Here is an 18,116-nt window from a genome sequence, read left to right on the forward strand (position 1 = left end):
AACATTTCCCACATGTCTACTTTACATCAGCACAATTTTGGACCCAAATTTTTTTTTAGTAGGGAGCTATAACGGTTAAAAGTTGACCAGCGATTTCTCATTTTTACAACAAATTTTACAAAACCATTTTTTTTACAGACCACATCACATTTGATGTGACTTTGAGGGGCTTTTATGACAGAAAATACCCAAAAGTGACACGATTCTAAAAACTTCACCCCTCAAGGTGCTCAAAACCACATTCAAGAAGTTTATTAACCCTTCAGGTTCTTCACAGGAATTTTTGGAATGTGGAATAAAAAAATGAACATTTAACTTTTTTCACAAAAATGTTACTTTAGACCCCAATTTTTTTTATTTTCACAGGGGTAACAGGAAAAAATGGACCCCAAAATTTGTTTTGCAATTTCCCCTGAGCATGCAGATACCCCATATGTGAGGAAAAAACACTGTTTGGGTGCACGGCAGGACTTGGAAAGGAAGGAGCGCCATTTGACTTTTTGAATGTAAAATTTGCTTGAATAATTAGTGGACACCATGTTGCGTTTGGGGAGCCCCTGATGTGCCTAAACAGTGGAAACCCCCCACAAATGACCCCATTTTGGAAACTAGACCCCTTAGGGAACTTATCTAGATGTGTGGTGAGCACCTTGAACCCCCAGGTGCTTCACAGAAGTTTATAACATTGATCCGTAAAAATAAAATTTTCACATTTTTCAACAAAAATGTTTTTCAGCCCCCAATTTTGCATTTTCATAAGGGTAACAGGAGATATTGCACCATGCAATTTGTTGTGCAATTTCTCCTGAGTAATCCGATACCCCATATGTGGGGGAAAACCACTGTTTGGGCGCACGGCAGGGTTCGGAAGGGAAGGAGCGCTATTTGACTTTTTGAATGTAAAATTTGCTTGAATAATTAGCGGATGCCATGTTGCGTTTGTGGAGCCCCTGATGTGCCTAAATAGTGGAAACCCCCACCTCTCCCCCCAGTGACTCCATTTTGGAAACTACACCCCTCAAGGATTTTATCAAGGGGTATAGTAAACATTTTGAACCCAGAGGTACAACACAGAATTTGATAACATAAGGTCATCATATTGAATAAGTTGTCATTAGTCTTGAGTGCAAGTGCTCGCTATTTGAGTTTGCATCGGTTGCTCAGGTATGTACCAATTATCGCGGGTGCTCAAATGACATGCTCGAGTCCCTGCCCCGCATGTTTCACGGTTATTAGACACCCAAAAAAAAACAAGCGGGGATCGTTCGTGCATGGCAGGCAGGTTTTTTTGGCTGTATAACAGCTGCAAAACATTTGGGGCGGAGACTCGAGCATGTCACTCGAGAACCCGCTATACTCGGTACATGCCCGAGCACCCGATGCAAACTAAAGTAGCGAGCACTTGCGTTCAACATTAGTCGCCATATCGTCGTCCTTTTTTTTTTCTTTACTTCTGAAAAAATCCCAACCCCCACCCTAACCTTAGCCCAAGCCTAACCCCAGCCCAACCCTTGCCCAACTCTAACCCTAGCCTAACCCTAACCTTAGCCTAACCCTAGCCTAACCTTAACCCTAGCCTATCCCTAGCACAACCCTAAGCCTAGTACAACCCTAACCCTAGCCCAACCCTAACCCTAGCACAACCCTAGCCCAACCCTAACCCTAGCCCAACCCCAACCCTAACCCTAGCACAACCCTAACCCTAGCACAACCCTAACCCAAACCCTAGCACAACTCTAACCCTAGCACAACCCTAAAGTTTATTTTTTACGCCGTTCCTTGTGCGGTATAAGTGATTAGACGTCTTTATTCTTCAGGTTGGTGCAATTACAGCGATGTCAGATTCATATAGGGTTTTTATGATTGACAGCTGTCACACACTAAAAGATGCATTTTTTTGCAAAGACGAGTTTTTACATCGCCATATTTTGAGACCTATAATTTTTTTTTTTGCGGGACAAGTTGACGTTTTTATTGGTACCATTTTCGGGCACGTGACATTTTTTGATCGCTTTCTATTCTGATTTTTAGAAGGCAGAATAAACTAAAACCCACAATTCAGGAATTGTTTTTTTTTTTATACCGTTCTGCGTGTGGTAAAATTGATAAGGTAGCTTTATTCTTCGGGTCAGTACGTTTACAGCGGTACTACATTTATATATTTTTTTTATATTTTGGGGCTTTTATACAATGAAAACTATTTTATAGAAAAAAGAATTGTTTTTGCATTGCTTTATTCTGAGAGCTATACCTTTTTTATTTTTCGGCCGATGGAGCTGTATGGTGGCTTGTTTATTGCGGGACAAGATGATATTTTCAGCGGTACCATTTTTATTTACATTCGTCTTTTTGATCGCGTTTTATTCCATTTTTTGTTTGGCGGTATGATGATAAAACATCGTTTTATGTTTTTTGTTTTTTTTACCGTGTTCACTAAAGAGGTTAACTAGTGGGACAGTTTTATAGGTCAGGTCGTTCCTGACGCGGTGATACCAAATGTGTGTACTTTTATTGGTTTATTTTTTTTCTCATAAGATTATTTATTTATGGGTACAATATATATTTATTTTTTTATTATTTTTTTTTCATTTTTTTTTAAATATTTTTACGATTTTTTTTTTTTCACTTTCTGACATTTTTATTACTTTTTCACATTGTCCCACTATGGGACTTTCAATTTTTGCAGCCTGATCGGCTGCATGGCATAGAGGGCAGCAGCTCCCTATGCCATGCAGCCTGTCAGCGCTGCACAGGGAGAAGTTACTTTGGTCGTGCACTGCGCATGACCAAAGCAACTTCCTGCCTCCTGGTGTCCCGGATGTTGTCATGATGACGTCAGGTCACCATGGCAACATCCGGGACCAGACTCAGACGCCGCGAGACGCTGGCAGAGAAGGTAAGTATAGCGCTTACCTCCTCTTGCCACCGGAATGCTGCGATCGATTTAGATTGCAGCATTTCGGGGGTTAATGTGCCGGGAATGGTGCGGGACCGCTCCCTGCACATAGCACCGGGTGTCAGCTGTTACAATCAACTGACACCTGGCGGCGATCTCGCCCGCACCGCTTGTGTGCGGGCGAAATCGCCAGGGTGTACTAATATGTATCAGGCCATAAGGCCCAGGGCACAGATACGTATTAGTACGCCTTGGACCGGAAAGGGTTAATATTTGATCCATTTTAAATATATGAATAAAAAATTTTTTACTTTTCCAATTCAACTCCTTTGTTTTTTCTCCATATTAATATATGACTTCAGGAGTGGTGCATTTGCACACATGCTGTTTCATTTTCGCCTGTCTCCTTTTTCTGGCTATTATTTGAAAATGAATGTGGTTTTTATATTTCTAGCTATTTGAGATCAGTATGACTTCCAATTTTATATGTCATTAATTGAAAAATTTTACAAGACCAAACACATCCTCCTATATTAAAAGGGTTGTCTCAAGATGATAAATGGGTAAAATTGCACTGTTTACACTTTCCCTTTCGATTCTTTATCACAGCACACTTTTACTTGTGGTCTGTAGCTATCTAATACTTCTTGCTACTTCAATAACTCCATCATAACTGACTAACAGGGACTAACTTCCTGTACAATATGCCCATGTAACTCCTCCCCACCAGGGCTGACATTGACTGTTAACCCTGTCACAGTCTAACAACTGCTACAGCACACAATACACATAAAATCACCGGACTGTCACATAAAACATCAGATGCACATAATAACAGTAGAAAAATCTTCAGAGAGGGTGTTTGGACAACTTCTCCACCTTTGACAATTTTACTGGCGCCATAAGGGTAAATATTAATCGCTAAGGGAGACTCCCATCACTATAGACCTAACCAATACAAAAAAGCTGGAGCCAAACATCCCCAAATGTAAAAAAAGGAGTATCAAAATTGTTCCATTAAAAATATCATTTTTTATTAAATCAATATTAAAACCTTCATTCAGTAGAAAAGTGATACACACAGAAGTTGTGCGGTGAATACACAAGAAAATTATATGACAATTACAAGCGAAAACATGTATCCATCAATAGTACATAAGTAATTGGGTAGCATGTGAGGAGATATAATAATTAATGAATAATCACTGGTTAAAGCTATAACATCTCCTCCAAGATGAAATGTTCAGAACAATGTCCTGCACTCTCTATAATACTTGTTCCATATCATGATATAAATAGCGTGGTAACAATGTTGTCCCATCCTAAACTAAAGTGGCAAGTGCATACATGTGAGCCAGATGATAGTGGTAGACTATCAATAGAACAATGGGAGCCGAACATGCCCTAAAACAAAGCCATGCTTACCCATGAAATAGTAAATTCGTCCTGTATGTTAAACTGCCCCGATGCGCATTTCGCATACCTTGCTTCTTCAAGGGACCTAAATATCAACTGTGTCAGTCTGCGTATATATACCCTCATGATAAGTCCAGGTGTGGCTAATGATGAGCAGCACCGCCAGGGCTGACACTAACTGTTAACCCTGTCACAGCCTAACAACTGCTACAGTGGACAGTACACATAAAACCACTGGACTGTCACATGCTGTAAAACAGCAGATCCACATAATAACAGTAGAAAAATCTTCAGAGAGGGTGTTTGTACAACTTCTCCATCTTTACAGCACCACTTGTCTGAATGGTGCTCTCTCCCAGGCCACTAGAAGATGCAGTTTTTCCTCTGTAGCATGAAAGAAGTGCAGGGGAATTGAGGCTGGTTGGATCCAGCAATTCAGACAGCTTTAGAGTTACATAAGTAGGCTATAAATCAGAGAGCCTGCTTGTGCCACACGCTCTTTACCTAGATTAGGTAACCTAGTGTCAAGCATTGTGTGTGAAAGACTAAGTGCAACACAAAGGGAGGGGCAAAGGGAGCACAGACTCTAGGGAAAAGGGGGACTGGAGACCTCCTAGGCTGATCTGATATCACCCTGTCTCCACTAATGTCCCTATATTGGTTCCTCACCAATCGCAGCACGCAAACCTAAACCCTGTATTTCCCTAATTCTTGGCCCTGGATAGGGAAGGGGGGATGAGCACTAGTCAATCCCCACTGACAACTAAAGACAACAAGGGAGACAGACACAGGGGAAAGTAGCTTAGCTTTAGCTGACTTCAGAGAGATAACTCCAAGCATCCTCCTAGCTCCACAGGGGAAGATAGCAGTCTGAGAGCTCCAAGCATTCACAAGTAAACATGTGAATATCACCGGCCCCTCCCTGCTGCAAAGTGAGGCTATTTAAACACCCAGGCCAGGGTGTCAATTAGCAGGTGGGAGGTAGCCACTGGATCCTAGAGTGAAACTGTTAAGAAGGTGTCTGTAATGCCAAATGAAGAGATCTTCTGCAACCAACTTAAGGGCAACTGTCTGTCACATCTGACACACCCGTGACACAGATAGAGCGCCCCCTACAGTACAGGCCACCCCGAAGCACGAGCATATCATTATCTTCAAACTGAAAGTAAAGATTACACAACAACCTCAGGACGGATTTCATCAACCTTTATCAGTGTAATGTCACCCACCTGACAGCGTATGTAGTTTACTGAGCGCAATCCTGCTGTCAGGTGCACTTTAACTGATTTTAAAAATTGAATCCATCTCCTGACTGGTACTTTTCAGTTATATTTTGGGATTATTTGGAATATTATTTGGAATTCACGGTGTCATTTTGAGTAGAAAACTAAATATCACTTTCTACATCTTACTAAGCTGTATTTATACCACAATGGCTTAAAACACCATTTGATTAACTATGTGACCTCTCAGACTAATTGGCTGTTCCTATCATGATTTACAGCATAGGTGTGTCATAGGGACAGAGGTGAATATTTATGCCATTAAATTATTTTCTATTTAATGACTGCTGTAATGAACCCAGATCATATTCACTTTGGGAATAAATCGTTTTTTATCAATGGTAAAGAGCCTAATTAAATTCAAAGTGATTCAATACCGATACACAAGAAGAATATACAGTTTCTTAAGTCTTTGAGAATAGAGTGGTCTTACCAAAAGATTTCTCTTAGTATCCTATTAAAGGGATTGTCTAACCTCGTTTATGTGTCAAATTAAAGAGCTACGCTGTACAAATAGCTCTCAAATCAGATGGACCTGGTACATCCATGCAGTACATGTACAATCATTATCTTGTCTACAGGTTTATTCTTTATTAATAGCTGATGGTAAGAATACATTTGCTGGAAAACTTCTTTAACCTGGATACTTATTTCACCAATGCGTCATTAAAGTGACTCACCTCCATTTAACACTTTCGTACTGTCAACGGCCATCACTTTGCGGTGCCCAATACATATTATTTTATTGTGTTTAATGTATTAACTATATGAAATTAACTCCTAGCTATATCACATGACTATGAATAACCATAAAAAATATTTCAGGTAGCTTTTCTTAATTTCACGATTCCCTTTTTTTCTTACAGTTGGCAGCATTGGAAAGGCAAATATTTGACTTTCTTGGATACCAGTGGGCACCAATCCTTGCAAATTTTCTTCATATAATAGTTGTTATATTGGGATTGTTTGGCACTATACAGTACAGACCGAGATACATAGTAGTGGTAAGTTTCAAACTTTTTTTTACTATGCTACATACCAAAATAAAGAAAATAATTTTTTTAAACAATGTAGTAGTTTTACATAATTGTATTGTTTTTCTTATTTTATAGGGTTATTTTTCTCCATTAATATGTTTAATTCTGACAAAGTGAGAGCCAGTTATCATCGTCTTCTTGTAGATAAAGTTGAAGTTTCTGAAGTCCTGTCTATGGTACTATGCTCCCTGAGTTTACAGAAAAAATTTAGCACACAATGATCCCAGGATATATGTTCAACATGTCCATAGAATTTATAAACTAGAGCGAACCTAGTGGTATATGTCAATACATATTTATGTTTTATTAGCTATATAGATGATGCTGTTCAGTATAGAGGCATCCTATGCTGTTTTTATAATGAAGTCAATGGGTGTTGTACGATATTCCCATATGATATCATACTGCAAGCTTATACTGCAAAATCCTTAGGAGCCTTACGGTATTAATTGTATGATATTGCCCTTGTGCCATCTATTAACAAAAGTGAATTAATGATAGCCTTGAATAACACCCTACTTTTTCTTGCTAGTAAAATGTGACATTATAAACAATTGTGCCTAAAGAGGTTGTCTACTAATCGGACAACCCCTTCTTGATCCCTATGTTTTTTGTTTGTAAAATAATAACACTTATACTCATCTCCGGTGCTGATGCTGTTCCAGCGGTGTCTGCACTGGTTTTCCTGGGGATCTTGTAACATTATGTCATTTGATCCCTGCAGCTAATCAGCTCTGGCTCCAATCTCTCCTCCTTTGGACAAATCACATACATCTAGAGGCAGTTAGAGCTGCTGCTCTCTCATTTTTCCAAGGCGGGGAGAGTGGAGCCATCACTGATTGGCTGCAGGGATCGCGTGACATAATGTCACGAGATCCCTGCGAGAGTTAGTGGCAACACTGCTGGAACAGCACCAGCACCTGAGGTGAGTATAAGTGTTGTTATTTTACAAGGGGGAAACCTATGGGAATGAGCAGGGGTTGTCCAAAAAGTACACAACCCTTTTAAGATTATATGTTCTGTTGTGAGTCCACACTGGACACTCAAGAAAGAAGACAGAAGCAAATTTTCGAACCCTTCCTCTTGGTTGATTTGTCATAGTATACAGGGTATTGACTTGTAACTGGGGCTGCTATCGCTTTTGTAGATACAGTACATGGAAAAACGTTTGTGTAAAAAAAGCAGTATGTGCAAATATAATGCACTGCAAAGGTTTTGTTTTAATGTTCAAAAATAGTTAAAAAATGGAGTATTTATAATATAAATATAAAAAAAGATAAAAGATTGACTAACCATATCCATATCTGTATCCATGACCAAAAACTATGCAATTATCATTTAGTATATATACATACTGAATATGCATATACTCAATTCAAAATGTGGGATCAGAGTTTGTGTTTAAAAAAAAAAAATGTATAAACAATGTGCGAACGTGTATTTTTCTAACTATTTTGACACATTGAAATTGCCATAACAACATCAATCCAAAAATTATTTCTATAAAAACGGAAAAATGGTACAAGTTTTAGCAATTGCAAATTGATATGATTTAACAAAAATGCTAGATAATAACTTGATTGAATAATGACCTTATTCATATCAGTTGATTTTGGTTTTAACTGCAATGAAAAATTGCAAAATTGCATTATCCTTTGTAAATTAAGTAGAAATATTTAACAATCTGAATTTAATTTGCTCTATATTTATATAAACCACTTAAGGTATCTAAGTGATATCGCTTACTAAAAGGATTAATCAAATCTTAATTTCTCTTTACAAAAAAATATTATCATAAATAGAGATTAATGAATTCCTTTGAGGCAAATAAAATTTGATTCAAATTTATGAAAATTGGAATCACTAGGAACTCAAATTTTTGAGATTTGATTTGCTTGAATCAAGCAAACTGGCTGCTGGAAGGGGTTAAAAATATATTGACTCTCTATTGTCCTGGTGCTGCAGCTCACAGCCTGGTTCCATGCTCCTTCCCTATGGCTTCAGTCTTCACACTAATTCCTTCCCGCATGACCATGCCTCACGCCACGTCATGATGTTGCTTGAGGCCAAGTCAGCTCTGGGGGTATTGAGGTATGAAGACTGAAGTGAAGAATGGAGCCAAAAGGAGAAATGAAGCAAGGACAGAATCGGGCGGTGAGCTGCGGCACCAGGACATGTGAGGTGCAAGGTGAGTATAATGTTTATTTTATTAATTATTATTTTCTTACCCATTATTTTCCTCTGGGGACTGGAAAGACCTCAGAGCATAATAAATATAATTTTGACAGATTTGCTCATCTTTATCCTAAACTGTGATTTTCTCGAAGAATTTGTTCTTTTTAATGGTAAGAAGCTTAGTTAGACTTATCATAACTGAGTAGTGAGAAATGTCTTTCTAGACTACATGTAAACCTATATTTTTTGGTACGGACATATACCCTTCAACCAATAACCATTCTAGTGTCTGCAGATAATTATCCATCACAAAGGTGGAAAACCCACCAAAAGATGAAATTCCAATTTTGTGGCCACTAGATATAATTATAAAATGGCTGTACTTATTGTCTGTCATGGAACGACAAGGGGATGTCTGGCGGACGGCACAATACACGGATACAATGGGATAATAGAGGAGTAAGGGGAGCCCTAGCAGTAGGGAACGAGGAAAAGAACACCTCCTGACACCAACCTGTGTCTGTCCCTAAGCTCCCCTATCATCACTAGACGGGTCATCCCCCCATGCGCGATCACGTGCCTAAGCCCTCGCTGGCTCTGGACTTATCCAAGACACTAGTCTCACCACTACAATAGGACAACACAGGGAAGGTAAGACAAACAATGGGAAGATAACAACATAAAATACACTCAGCTTTCCAACAGGAAACTTCACCGCTGCAACTGCAACGAACACCATAGCTTCTCCAGAGACTGGCTCCTTCATAGAGGTTGGCATAGAACTAAAACCGACAGTCAGCTGATGGATCATGTGGCTATTTAAAGGGAGGTGGGCGTGGCACCATCAACATCAGCTGACCTTCCTCAAAAGGCTGCTTACAAGAGACTAAGATTAACCCTTGCTGGACCAAAGGGAAAAAAATACATTTAAATTACAGCATAACCAGAGCTGCCACGAATCCCCAAATTATTTGTGACAGTGTCACTGATGTCATTTTTATTTCTGAATCACTCTTTGCTCTTACTGTAGGATGTTCACATTCACATTTTCAATTGATAAACAGCCTCCGCTAAACCTCTAATGACTTCAATTAAGGGAAAGAGTCTCTTCTTGCTAGTAACTTTTTTAAGATCATGATGAATATATATATTTTTTCTCTTCAGTACACAGTCTGGACAGCATTTTGGGTGGCGTGGAATGTATTTGTCATCTGTTTCTATTTGGAAGTAGGAGGACTCTCTAAGGTAAGCAGAAGCTACTATTAAAGTGAGAAATAATTCAATGCATTTTGATCCATGTGATCATGGAAGGGATTGGATTTTACCAATTTTAAAAAGCGCATGTGTCACTGGAATGAAAAAGTGTTGTTATTGTACAGTATATAGTGGGAAACATCATGGATGATCCTTTAAGTAAGAGAATAAATTCTATATCACTCAGAAAAGATAATGAGTAACCTCAACACCTAGCCCTGATTGGGAAAAAGTCAATGGATGGGCAAGATGGACATCGGTTTACCCAAACCAGGGATTTAATAGTCAATATTCTTGGACCTTTTTCCTTATCCCCACACTGCAAGTCACTAAGACCACATTTGCCTAATTAACTGAGGAAAAGCTCTTTTATTATTTTTTTAAGGCTGAATAACAACTTAAAGTTCGACATTTTTCTATCCAACTCCTTTGACATCTTCAAGGTTACCAACATAACTAAAAGCAAATGCCAGATATAATTTAAGAGAGCTATGGTGTTGTATGCTAACCATAACCCCGTCCGGCATGTGGTCTATATGTATGATGTGTAGCCGGACTGCCGTATTATACAGCCAGCACCTGACTTTAACAGCAGAAATCAGACTCTACACTGACTGCTGCTGTTTAACCACCTAGATAACACTGTCAAGCTCTAAGGCTGTGTGCCCACTATGCATTTTGCAAGCATTTATGCTGCGGAATTTCCGCAGCATAAACGCTTGGGAAATGCTTGGTAATCCGCCCCCCATGGTCCCCAATGACAAGCCGCAATGTCAATGCCCATGCTGCGGATTTTTCCACAGCGTTTGTGCTGCGCTCAAAAATCCACAGCATGTCCATTAATTTTGCAGACACGCAGCATAATCGTCGCCATTGACTTGCATTGAAACGCATAATATCCATGTCAGTACATTTGTACACATGGATATTATGCGTTTCTATGTGCGGATGGTACCCAAGTCTGGAGGAGAGGAGATTCTCATCCAGACCTGGGTACCATAGAAACTGTAAAAAAATGATTTAAAATAAAAAATAAAGTTTATACTTACCTTCCGATGTCCTCCCAATGTTTTGTCTGCTTCGTCCGGTCTCTTGCAATGCTCGCGCTGTTGTGAAGGACCTGCAATGACATCACTGAGTCATGTGACCCATCACATGGCTCAATGACGTCACCGCAGGTCCTTCACAACAGCGTGAGCCGCCCAACACACCGGACGCAGCGGAGATAACACCGGGAGGACAACGGAAGGTGAGTATAAACTTTATTTTTTTATTTTTTACCATTCTTATTCTTTTTTTTTAACTAACTTGGTCACATTACTATAAATCCATGCCAGTTGCATGGATTTATATAGTGTGAACAAGTTGTCAAGCACTTTTCCAAGTGATGCTAAAATCGCTTGGAAAAGCTCTTGATAACCCGCATGCAGAAGTGCATGTGAAGAACGCTTGACAAACGCTTCTACCTGGCGGGAAAAACGCATGTAAAAAACGCATACGTTTTTTCTGCCAGGGAGAAGCGTAAAAAATATGCAGCATTTCTGCATCGTGGGCACATAGCCTTACAGTAACATTTACGTGGTTTGATGTAGTTTGGGGGTGTTAGTAATGATATCCATCACCTCACCCTGTATGATTCAATCACAGAGTATCGATGAGGTGCCCATGGGTTACTTATTGGAGGCCTCTTTGCCACCATCTTTGTATTCTCTTCATAGAAGACTGTAGCATATTTAAATGTATCAATATCGTGAATGCAGGCTCAAATTTCCTAAGGTCCTTTTTAAATAATTTTAATAAATGTAAAAAAAAACAAGGTTTAAAAACCTACAAGTTTAAATGAAAACTCTTTTCCCATTCGGAAAATACAAAAAGAATGAAGAATACGCAAATTTAAACAAGCCCTCTTAAGTCGATGAAGAATCAAAAAGTTATGGCTCTTCAAATAAGGAAAGGGAAAAAAGCACGAAAATGAAAGGGGTTGTTGGTTTTACAATAAAATTGCCCAAAGACTTGATCTTCTTGAATATAACAAAATAAGCTTTATTTATGTACTGCCGCTCCAGTGCACCTCTCCACTGCTACCTGACAGTTTTTGTTAACATGGCTGCAGTAGTGACTTCACATCTACAGCATGTAACCCCTGCAGCTAATCACTAGATTCAGCTGACTTGTAGCATCTTCCTCATAATGACCACTTAGCCCAGTGATTGGTTACAGCAGTCATTTGCCATACATAGAAGTCACTGTTGCAGCCATGTCAGCAAAGAACAGTGTAGAGGTGGCGGTGGAGCGCATGGGATAAGTAAGGCTGATTTAAAAAAAGAAATCAGGTTTTTGGCAAAATTTTTGTAAAACAGACATACCTGTTAACACACATTTCAATTCTGCAATGTAAATGGGCTGTCCATCCCAGTGCAAATTGCAGTTTGCCAAATCCTTACAATGTGTAATATACACACTGTCAGAATTCGTCTCTGCTTACCGGTGTAAGCGATCATCACGTGACCACAAGTAAGCATTTTACATACTAGCACTCACTTGCCTTCTAGCTCCTCATTTGTTTCTTCACTTCTCTCAATGTTCTATTGAGAGAAGCAGATGAGAAACTAGTCAGCACGTGAGTTCAAGTAAGCAAAACTCTTACTAGTGTTCACATGATGAACGTTCGAACTGTAAAGCAGAGTCAAATCCTAACAGTGTGTATAGTACTCAGTGGTTTTCTTATAAGATTCTGCAAGCTGTAGTGCTTGCAGAAAATTTGCACTGGGCTGAACAACCCCTTTAACACTGATAATATTGTAACAGAATATCACATCAGATTATCAGGTTCTGATCAGATGACATAACCCTTTCACAAAACAGGGCACATGTCATCCAGGAGACCTAACCTCAACATCTAACATTAACGACGAGGTTTACTAGCCTGCTTACTTTCTTTTTTGTGGTTTATACGAGTAGTCCTGTTTGATGTCTCTGAGTTAGCTATGTTATTGATTACTGTCGAGTCGGTCTGATCTTTATTATAATGAAATGTGTTGAGCATCTATATATGTGTACTAATGAAGCAGTTGCTTTGGTGGTTCATACTGCGTTAGAACATCAATCAATAAAATATAGGGTCAGAAATTCATAACCTAGTGCTCCTGCAAAGCTCAAGATGGGCTCAATAGAAAATCCATGAGCTTGTCTAAAGCTAATAGTAGGCTGAATTCTTCTGCCCCTTCATTATAACAGTCTGTGGGGGTCTCAGCACCCGCACCCCCACTGATCAAAACTTCTGACAAAACCTTTCTGAAAGTGGATTGATAACTAAAGTGCAGTATGTAACACCATGATTACACTGCTTTTAGGGCTGTATAAGCGGTTTCCTTAGATTTGACAACAAGAGGAGCTCAGCATTACATCAATATTCTTCGATCAAAATGATAGAAAGCACAATGGAATCCCAGAAGTACTCTGTCATAAGTAAGTGGTATCAATTGCACTATACGGGAGGATAACGGGATTTTTATACAAGTGCGGTCTTTAATTATAGGTTTCTACTCAAAATTATTTTTCCTTAAGGTCTTGCTTATTTGTCCAGTAGTCATTAAAAATTGTTAAAAAAATGAGGTAAACTTTTCAGATCTGAACTAGGACCTTCATCAGGCATAAAACAGAGGCTAGTTGTTTAAGGTGACTAGTTAATGTCACGCAAGGTGAGGGAAACACTAAGTGCACAACAACAGGATGAGGAGGCGGAAGCCAAAACACTAGGGAAAGGGGCAGTGGAGACCCCTAGGCACATCTGACAACACCTTGACTCCCCTAATGTCCCTAACTAGGTTCCGCACCTATCACCAAGAAGGAAACATAATCCTTGACTGCCCCTAGCGATAGGCCCTAAGTAGGGAGGGGATAGGGTGAGCATTAGTCAGCCCCCACTTCAACTAAAGACAAACAGGTAAACAGACAAGGGAAAACACTTAACTTGACAAGACACCAGAGAGATCATGCCAACTATCCTCCAAGGGAACTCCAAGAAGACACTAGCCGACTACTAGTACTTCAAGCCTGGACAGAGGAAAATAGAGCTATCACCGGTGACTCTCTCTCTCTCTCTCTCTCTCTCTCTCTCTCTCTCTCGAGAGAGAGAGAGAGAGAGAGAGAGACTGAAGATATTTAAACATCCAGCAAGGGTGTGTCAATTAGCAGTAGAAGGTGGAGGTCACTGCTAGGTCCTAGAAGGAGAAGGATATCACTACACTACAGAGATGAAAAGATCAAGAAGGTGCCTGCAGAGCCAAGCGCAATGACCTTCTACAGCTTTGTCCAGAACGACTGTCTGTCACATCTGACACACCCGTGACAGTTAAACTGAAAATGGCCATAAAAGTGTCAAAGGTCACTTGAAGCTAATTTACATGAGCACCATATAATAACTACTGGACATATTCACAAGATCTTTAGGAAAATAATATTGTGAAGAAATCTCGTTAATTGATGATAGAGCTCTATGCTTCTGGACAATGAACGTCATAATGGTAGAAGATAGAGCGAGCTGCAGTTATCATATAAGATTGCAGGTGAGTCCACCACTATAAAGTGCCACTTACTGAAAAAAACTCTTTTTTATTACTTTACTACTCATGAGAGGGATTAGATCTTTTTTTGCTCTTTTAGGTACCATTGATATATATGACATATGACATCTGGCACAGTGGATGTGGTTTCCGCAATGAACAGAAACCAAGGTGTAGTCATGACCAGTCTATGCAGATTTGGGACTTTTTACCTGGTAGACAGGATAAAGCTGGGTTTAGGATTTCTTTTATACCAATATCTAATATTGCGTGTTATTTAAGGCACAAGCTGTTTTTACTTTCTACCTTTCATTGTGTAGGAATTTTATTGCTTTTATTGTTTTTTCTATTTTTTTTATGTTCTTATAACACAGTTAGAAGATGAGTGCACTCTGCAGTATGTGGCAATTTACTTGTAGGAAGGTTAGAATCTCTTTGAAGCACTAACTACAATTGCTCCGATGCATTTACCTCTACATGACCCAGGAGGACATGTGTAATGAATTAGTTGTACTGATTTTTCCGTCGTCACTTGTGTCTTTTCCAGGTTGATTGAATTTCGTTCCAACCTACAGATTGTTCATTCTTATCAGAAATGGTGTGTTTTATGTGCATAAAACTGCAGACAGGGTCTCTGTGAAATCAATGGCTGTCAAAATGCATGAAGTCTGAATAATATACATGAATTATTTAAGAGATGGTTAAGTTGTAAAAGTCAGGTTATCCTTGCTGTGTCCCTTGTCAGCAATCTACTGTGTTTTTCAATACCGCAGGCAGCAATTTACAGAAAGGATTAGTCCCGTTTCCTTACATAACTGGCATATTTTGTGATGCCAAGTGTCAGAAGGGTATATAATATAATACTGTCTTTTACTCATAGGGAAGACACCTGAGTCTCAATCCAATGTATTTTTTAGACTTACAGATTGAAATGGTGACTCAGCAATAAAAATATAAGCCTAACTTTTTTATTTTTATTATATCTGATTGTAATAATTATTTCCAAACTAAAATAATTACATGACATTACTCGGAACAGTTATAAAACTTCCAGCCACAAAAACTTGACTGTGCCCATAAATACCAGTAATTGCATGCCACAAATCTTACTCCAGCAGGGTTATGGGACATACGCCTCTTCATGGATCAGGAGCATCTGACTCCAGCATGTCCCATCATCAAGACCAGTGCGATCAACTGGAATATGCAATTTCAGTTCTGGGCACCAATTCATTGAAAGTGTGCCCTGGAGATAGAAAAGACACAAGGAAGAGCTACAAAACTGATAAGGGGCATGGAGGATCTTAATTAATATGAAAGATTAAAAAGAATTGTATTTACTCTGGAGAAGAGACGTCTAAGGCTATGTGCACACGGCGCGTTTTTTATGCTCCAAATCCGCCCAGATTTAGCCCCCAAAACGCATTACAAACCTTATCCCAGCATTTCCTATGAGATTCCTTACAGAATTTCATGTACGGAAAAAGAAGCAGCTTGTCCATTCTTTGTGCGTTTTTGCCTGCTTTTTTCCTATACAATGTATTGGAAAAAACGCATGGCAAATCCTCAGGTGAAAACACTTCAAAAACCGCATGAAAACGCAAAAAATCATCAAAAACGTGTGGAATTTCAATAACGCTTTTGCTGCCAAGAGGTGCAGAACCTTGCAGAAACGCTGCAGAAATGTCATGGCGTGATTGAAGGCATGATTGACTTGCTCGTTTACATAAATGGTTCATTTAAAAAATATAGTCAAAAGCTGTTTCGTGTAACTCCCCCTCAAAAGACAAAAGGGCATTACTTCCATTTAGAGAACAAATAGGTGCAATCTCCAGAGAAGTCAAGGCTTCTTTATCATGATTCTGACGGGCCCCCAGGGCCGTGAGGTACTCGGCAGCCGGGCCTCTGGTTGCCGGGGGATATCACAGTGGCTGGCCCGGTCCGTGGCCCAGGGCGGTCTCTCAAAAGGGGGATTTGTATATATGGGGATTTGGGAAAGTTCGTGACGCCACCTGTGGTACCTGGTGAGGATCACCAGCACTGCAACAGTCCTCTGAGGCAGATGTTAGGGCCGCTTATGATGGGACGGCTCCCCACAGGTGGAGCAGGCCTCAGGGCAGTGTAGAAGTAGAGAGTGGGTTCGCTGGGCATTGTAGTGCAGGGGGAACGATAGCGCCGATGAAGAAATATTTGGACAGAGGCGGTGCAGTGCAGTCATCCGTGTCTTTACTCACAGTTCTTAAGGCAGTCAACAGGTGCACTGTACAGGTGAAGGTCTCCCGCGTCGCACTGCGTTCACCTCGCAGGGGTTCAATCCTTCCTCAGGCAACTTGAGAATACCTGGCAGAACCCCACTTTCTCGTGTTCCTATTTTGACCGACTTCACACTGGTCTTTCTCCCTCCTGCTCTGCGCTGCCCACTCTCAGTCCTGTTTGGGTACTCTGAAGTCCCTCCTGTCCGTCGGAGCCACGATCCCTCTGTCTTCTGGCAGATGCTGGGCGTACGGGTGCCTTCCTGCACTCGCCGTACCCCCTGGGATCCCTTCTCAAAACGGAGCCTACTCCCTGCTCCCCTCTGGGGCCTCCAGACTTGGCCCTAACTGTGGAGCAGATCTCCTAATGAGACTCTACTCCTGGACTGTTCTTCTGAACTGTCCCGAGCTGTTCTTCTGAACTGCTCCCACTCACTAGACTCTACTCATCTCTCCTGGGCCTCTCACTAGGCCTGCCTCCTGATCAGAGCTCCTGCTGAGCCTCTGCTCCTTTCACTTCTCCTTCTCTGACTGACTTGTCTTTCTAAGAAGGCTTCCCTATATATACTCCTACCAAAGTTCTCCCTCTAACTACTTCCTCCTCCCACACCCACTACTGGTTCCCCCTACCTTTGGATTCCCCCCACTCCAGCCAGGGACAGGGCTCAGCAGAAAACACATTGCATCTTGCCCTTCCAGCCGGCCTGGAGCAGTGTAGTGTTGGATGCTGGTGTTTGGGGTTCCGTGCAGCACTCCCTCCTTACCTGAGAGAAGGGAGACACCACACCTCTGGTTGAGGTGCAGTACCTCTGTGGCGACTGAACCCTCAGGGGCGCCACATTTCCAATCTCCAGAGAAGATAAGGCTTCTTTATCTTGAGAATTATTAATCTGAAGAACAGCCTACATCAGGAGGTGGTTATAGTTGGAACCGTCAATTGTTTCAAAAAGGGCTCAGACACTTTTTTAGAACAAAATAGCAAATACCTTTTTGTTCTGAATGTTGATCCAGTCGATCAGTTAATCCAGATTGATACTCAGTATAAGAAAGGAAAAATTAGCTCTTTTAGGGCAGACTAAACCATGCATTATGCTTGTACATATACCTCATTCTCTTTATTATTTCCCATCCCTTGGTTTAACTTGATGGACATGTGAATTTTTCTAGTGATAGTAACTATGTAGCTATGGCCCACCCATGACTTCCCCAGGCAATTTTGAAGTCTACCTTTTTTAAGT

General features: G+C 40.4%; 1 protein-coding gene across 3 annotated transcripts in view; it reads left to right on the forward strand.

The window, feature by feature from the left end:
- NKAIN3 (sodium/potassium transporting ATPase interacting 3) overlaps positions 1-18,116 on the forward strand; it is a 1,182,278-nt gene that overhangs the window by 526,038 nt on the left and 638,124 nt on the right. For all 3 annotated transcript variants that reach the window (XM_073679352.1, XM_073679350.1, XM_073679353.1), the window contains 2 exons: positions 6,462-6,599; positions 9,972-10,052. In XM_073679352.1, coding sequence (XP_073535453.1) covers positions 6,462-6,599; positions 9,972-10,052 — 219 coding nt within the window. The remainder of the gene's footprint in view (positions 1-6,461; positions 6,600-9,971; positions 10,053-18,116) is intronic.

This window comes from Phyllobates terribilis, unplaced genomic scaffold, assembly GCF_046119375.1.
Source record: "Phyllobates terribilis strain yellow unplaced genomic scaffold, ASM4611937v1 Scaffold_4__5_contigs__length_816908805, whole genome shotgun sequence".
In the NCBI taxonomy this organism is placed as follows: Eukaryota; Metazoa; Chordata; class Amphibia; order Anura; family Dendrobatidae; genus Phyllobates; species Phyllobates terribilis.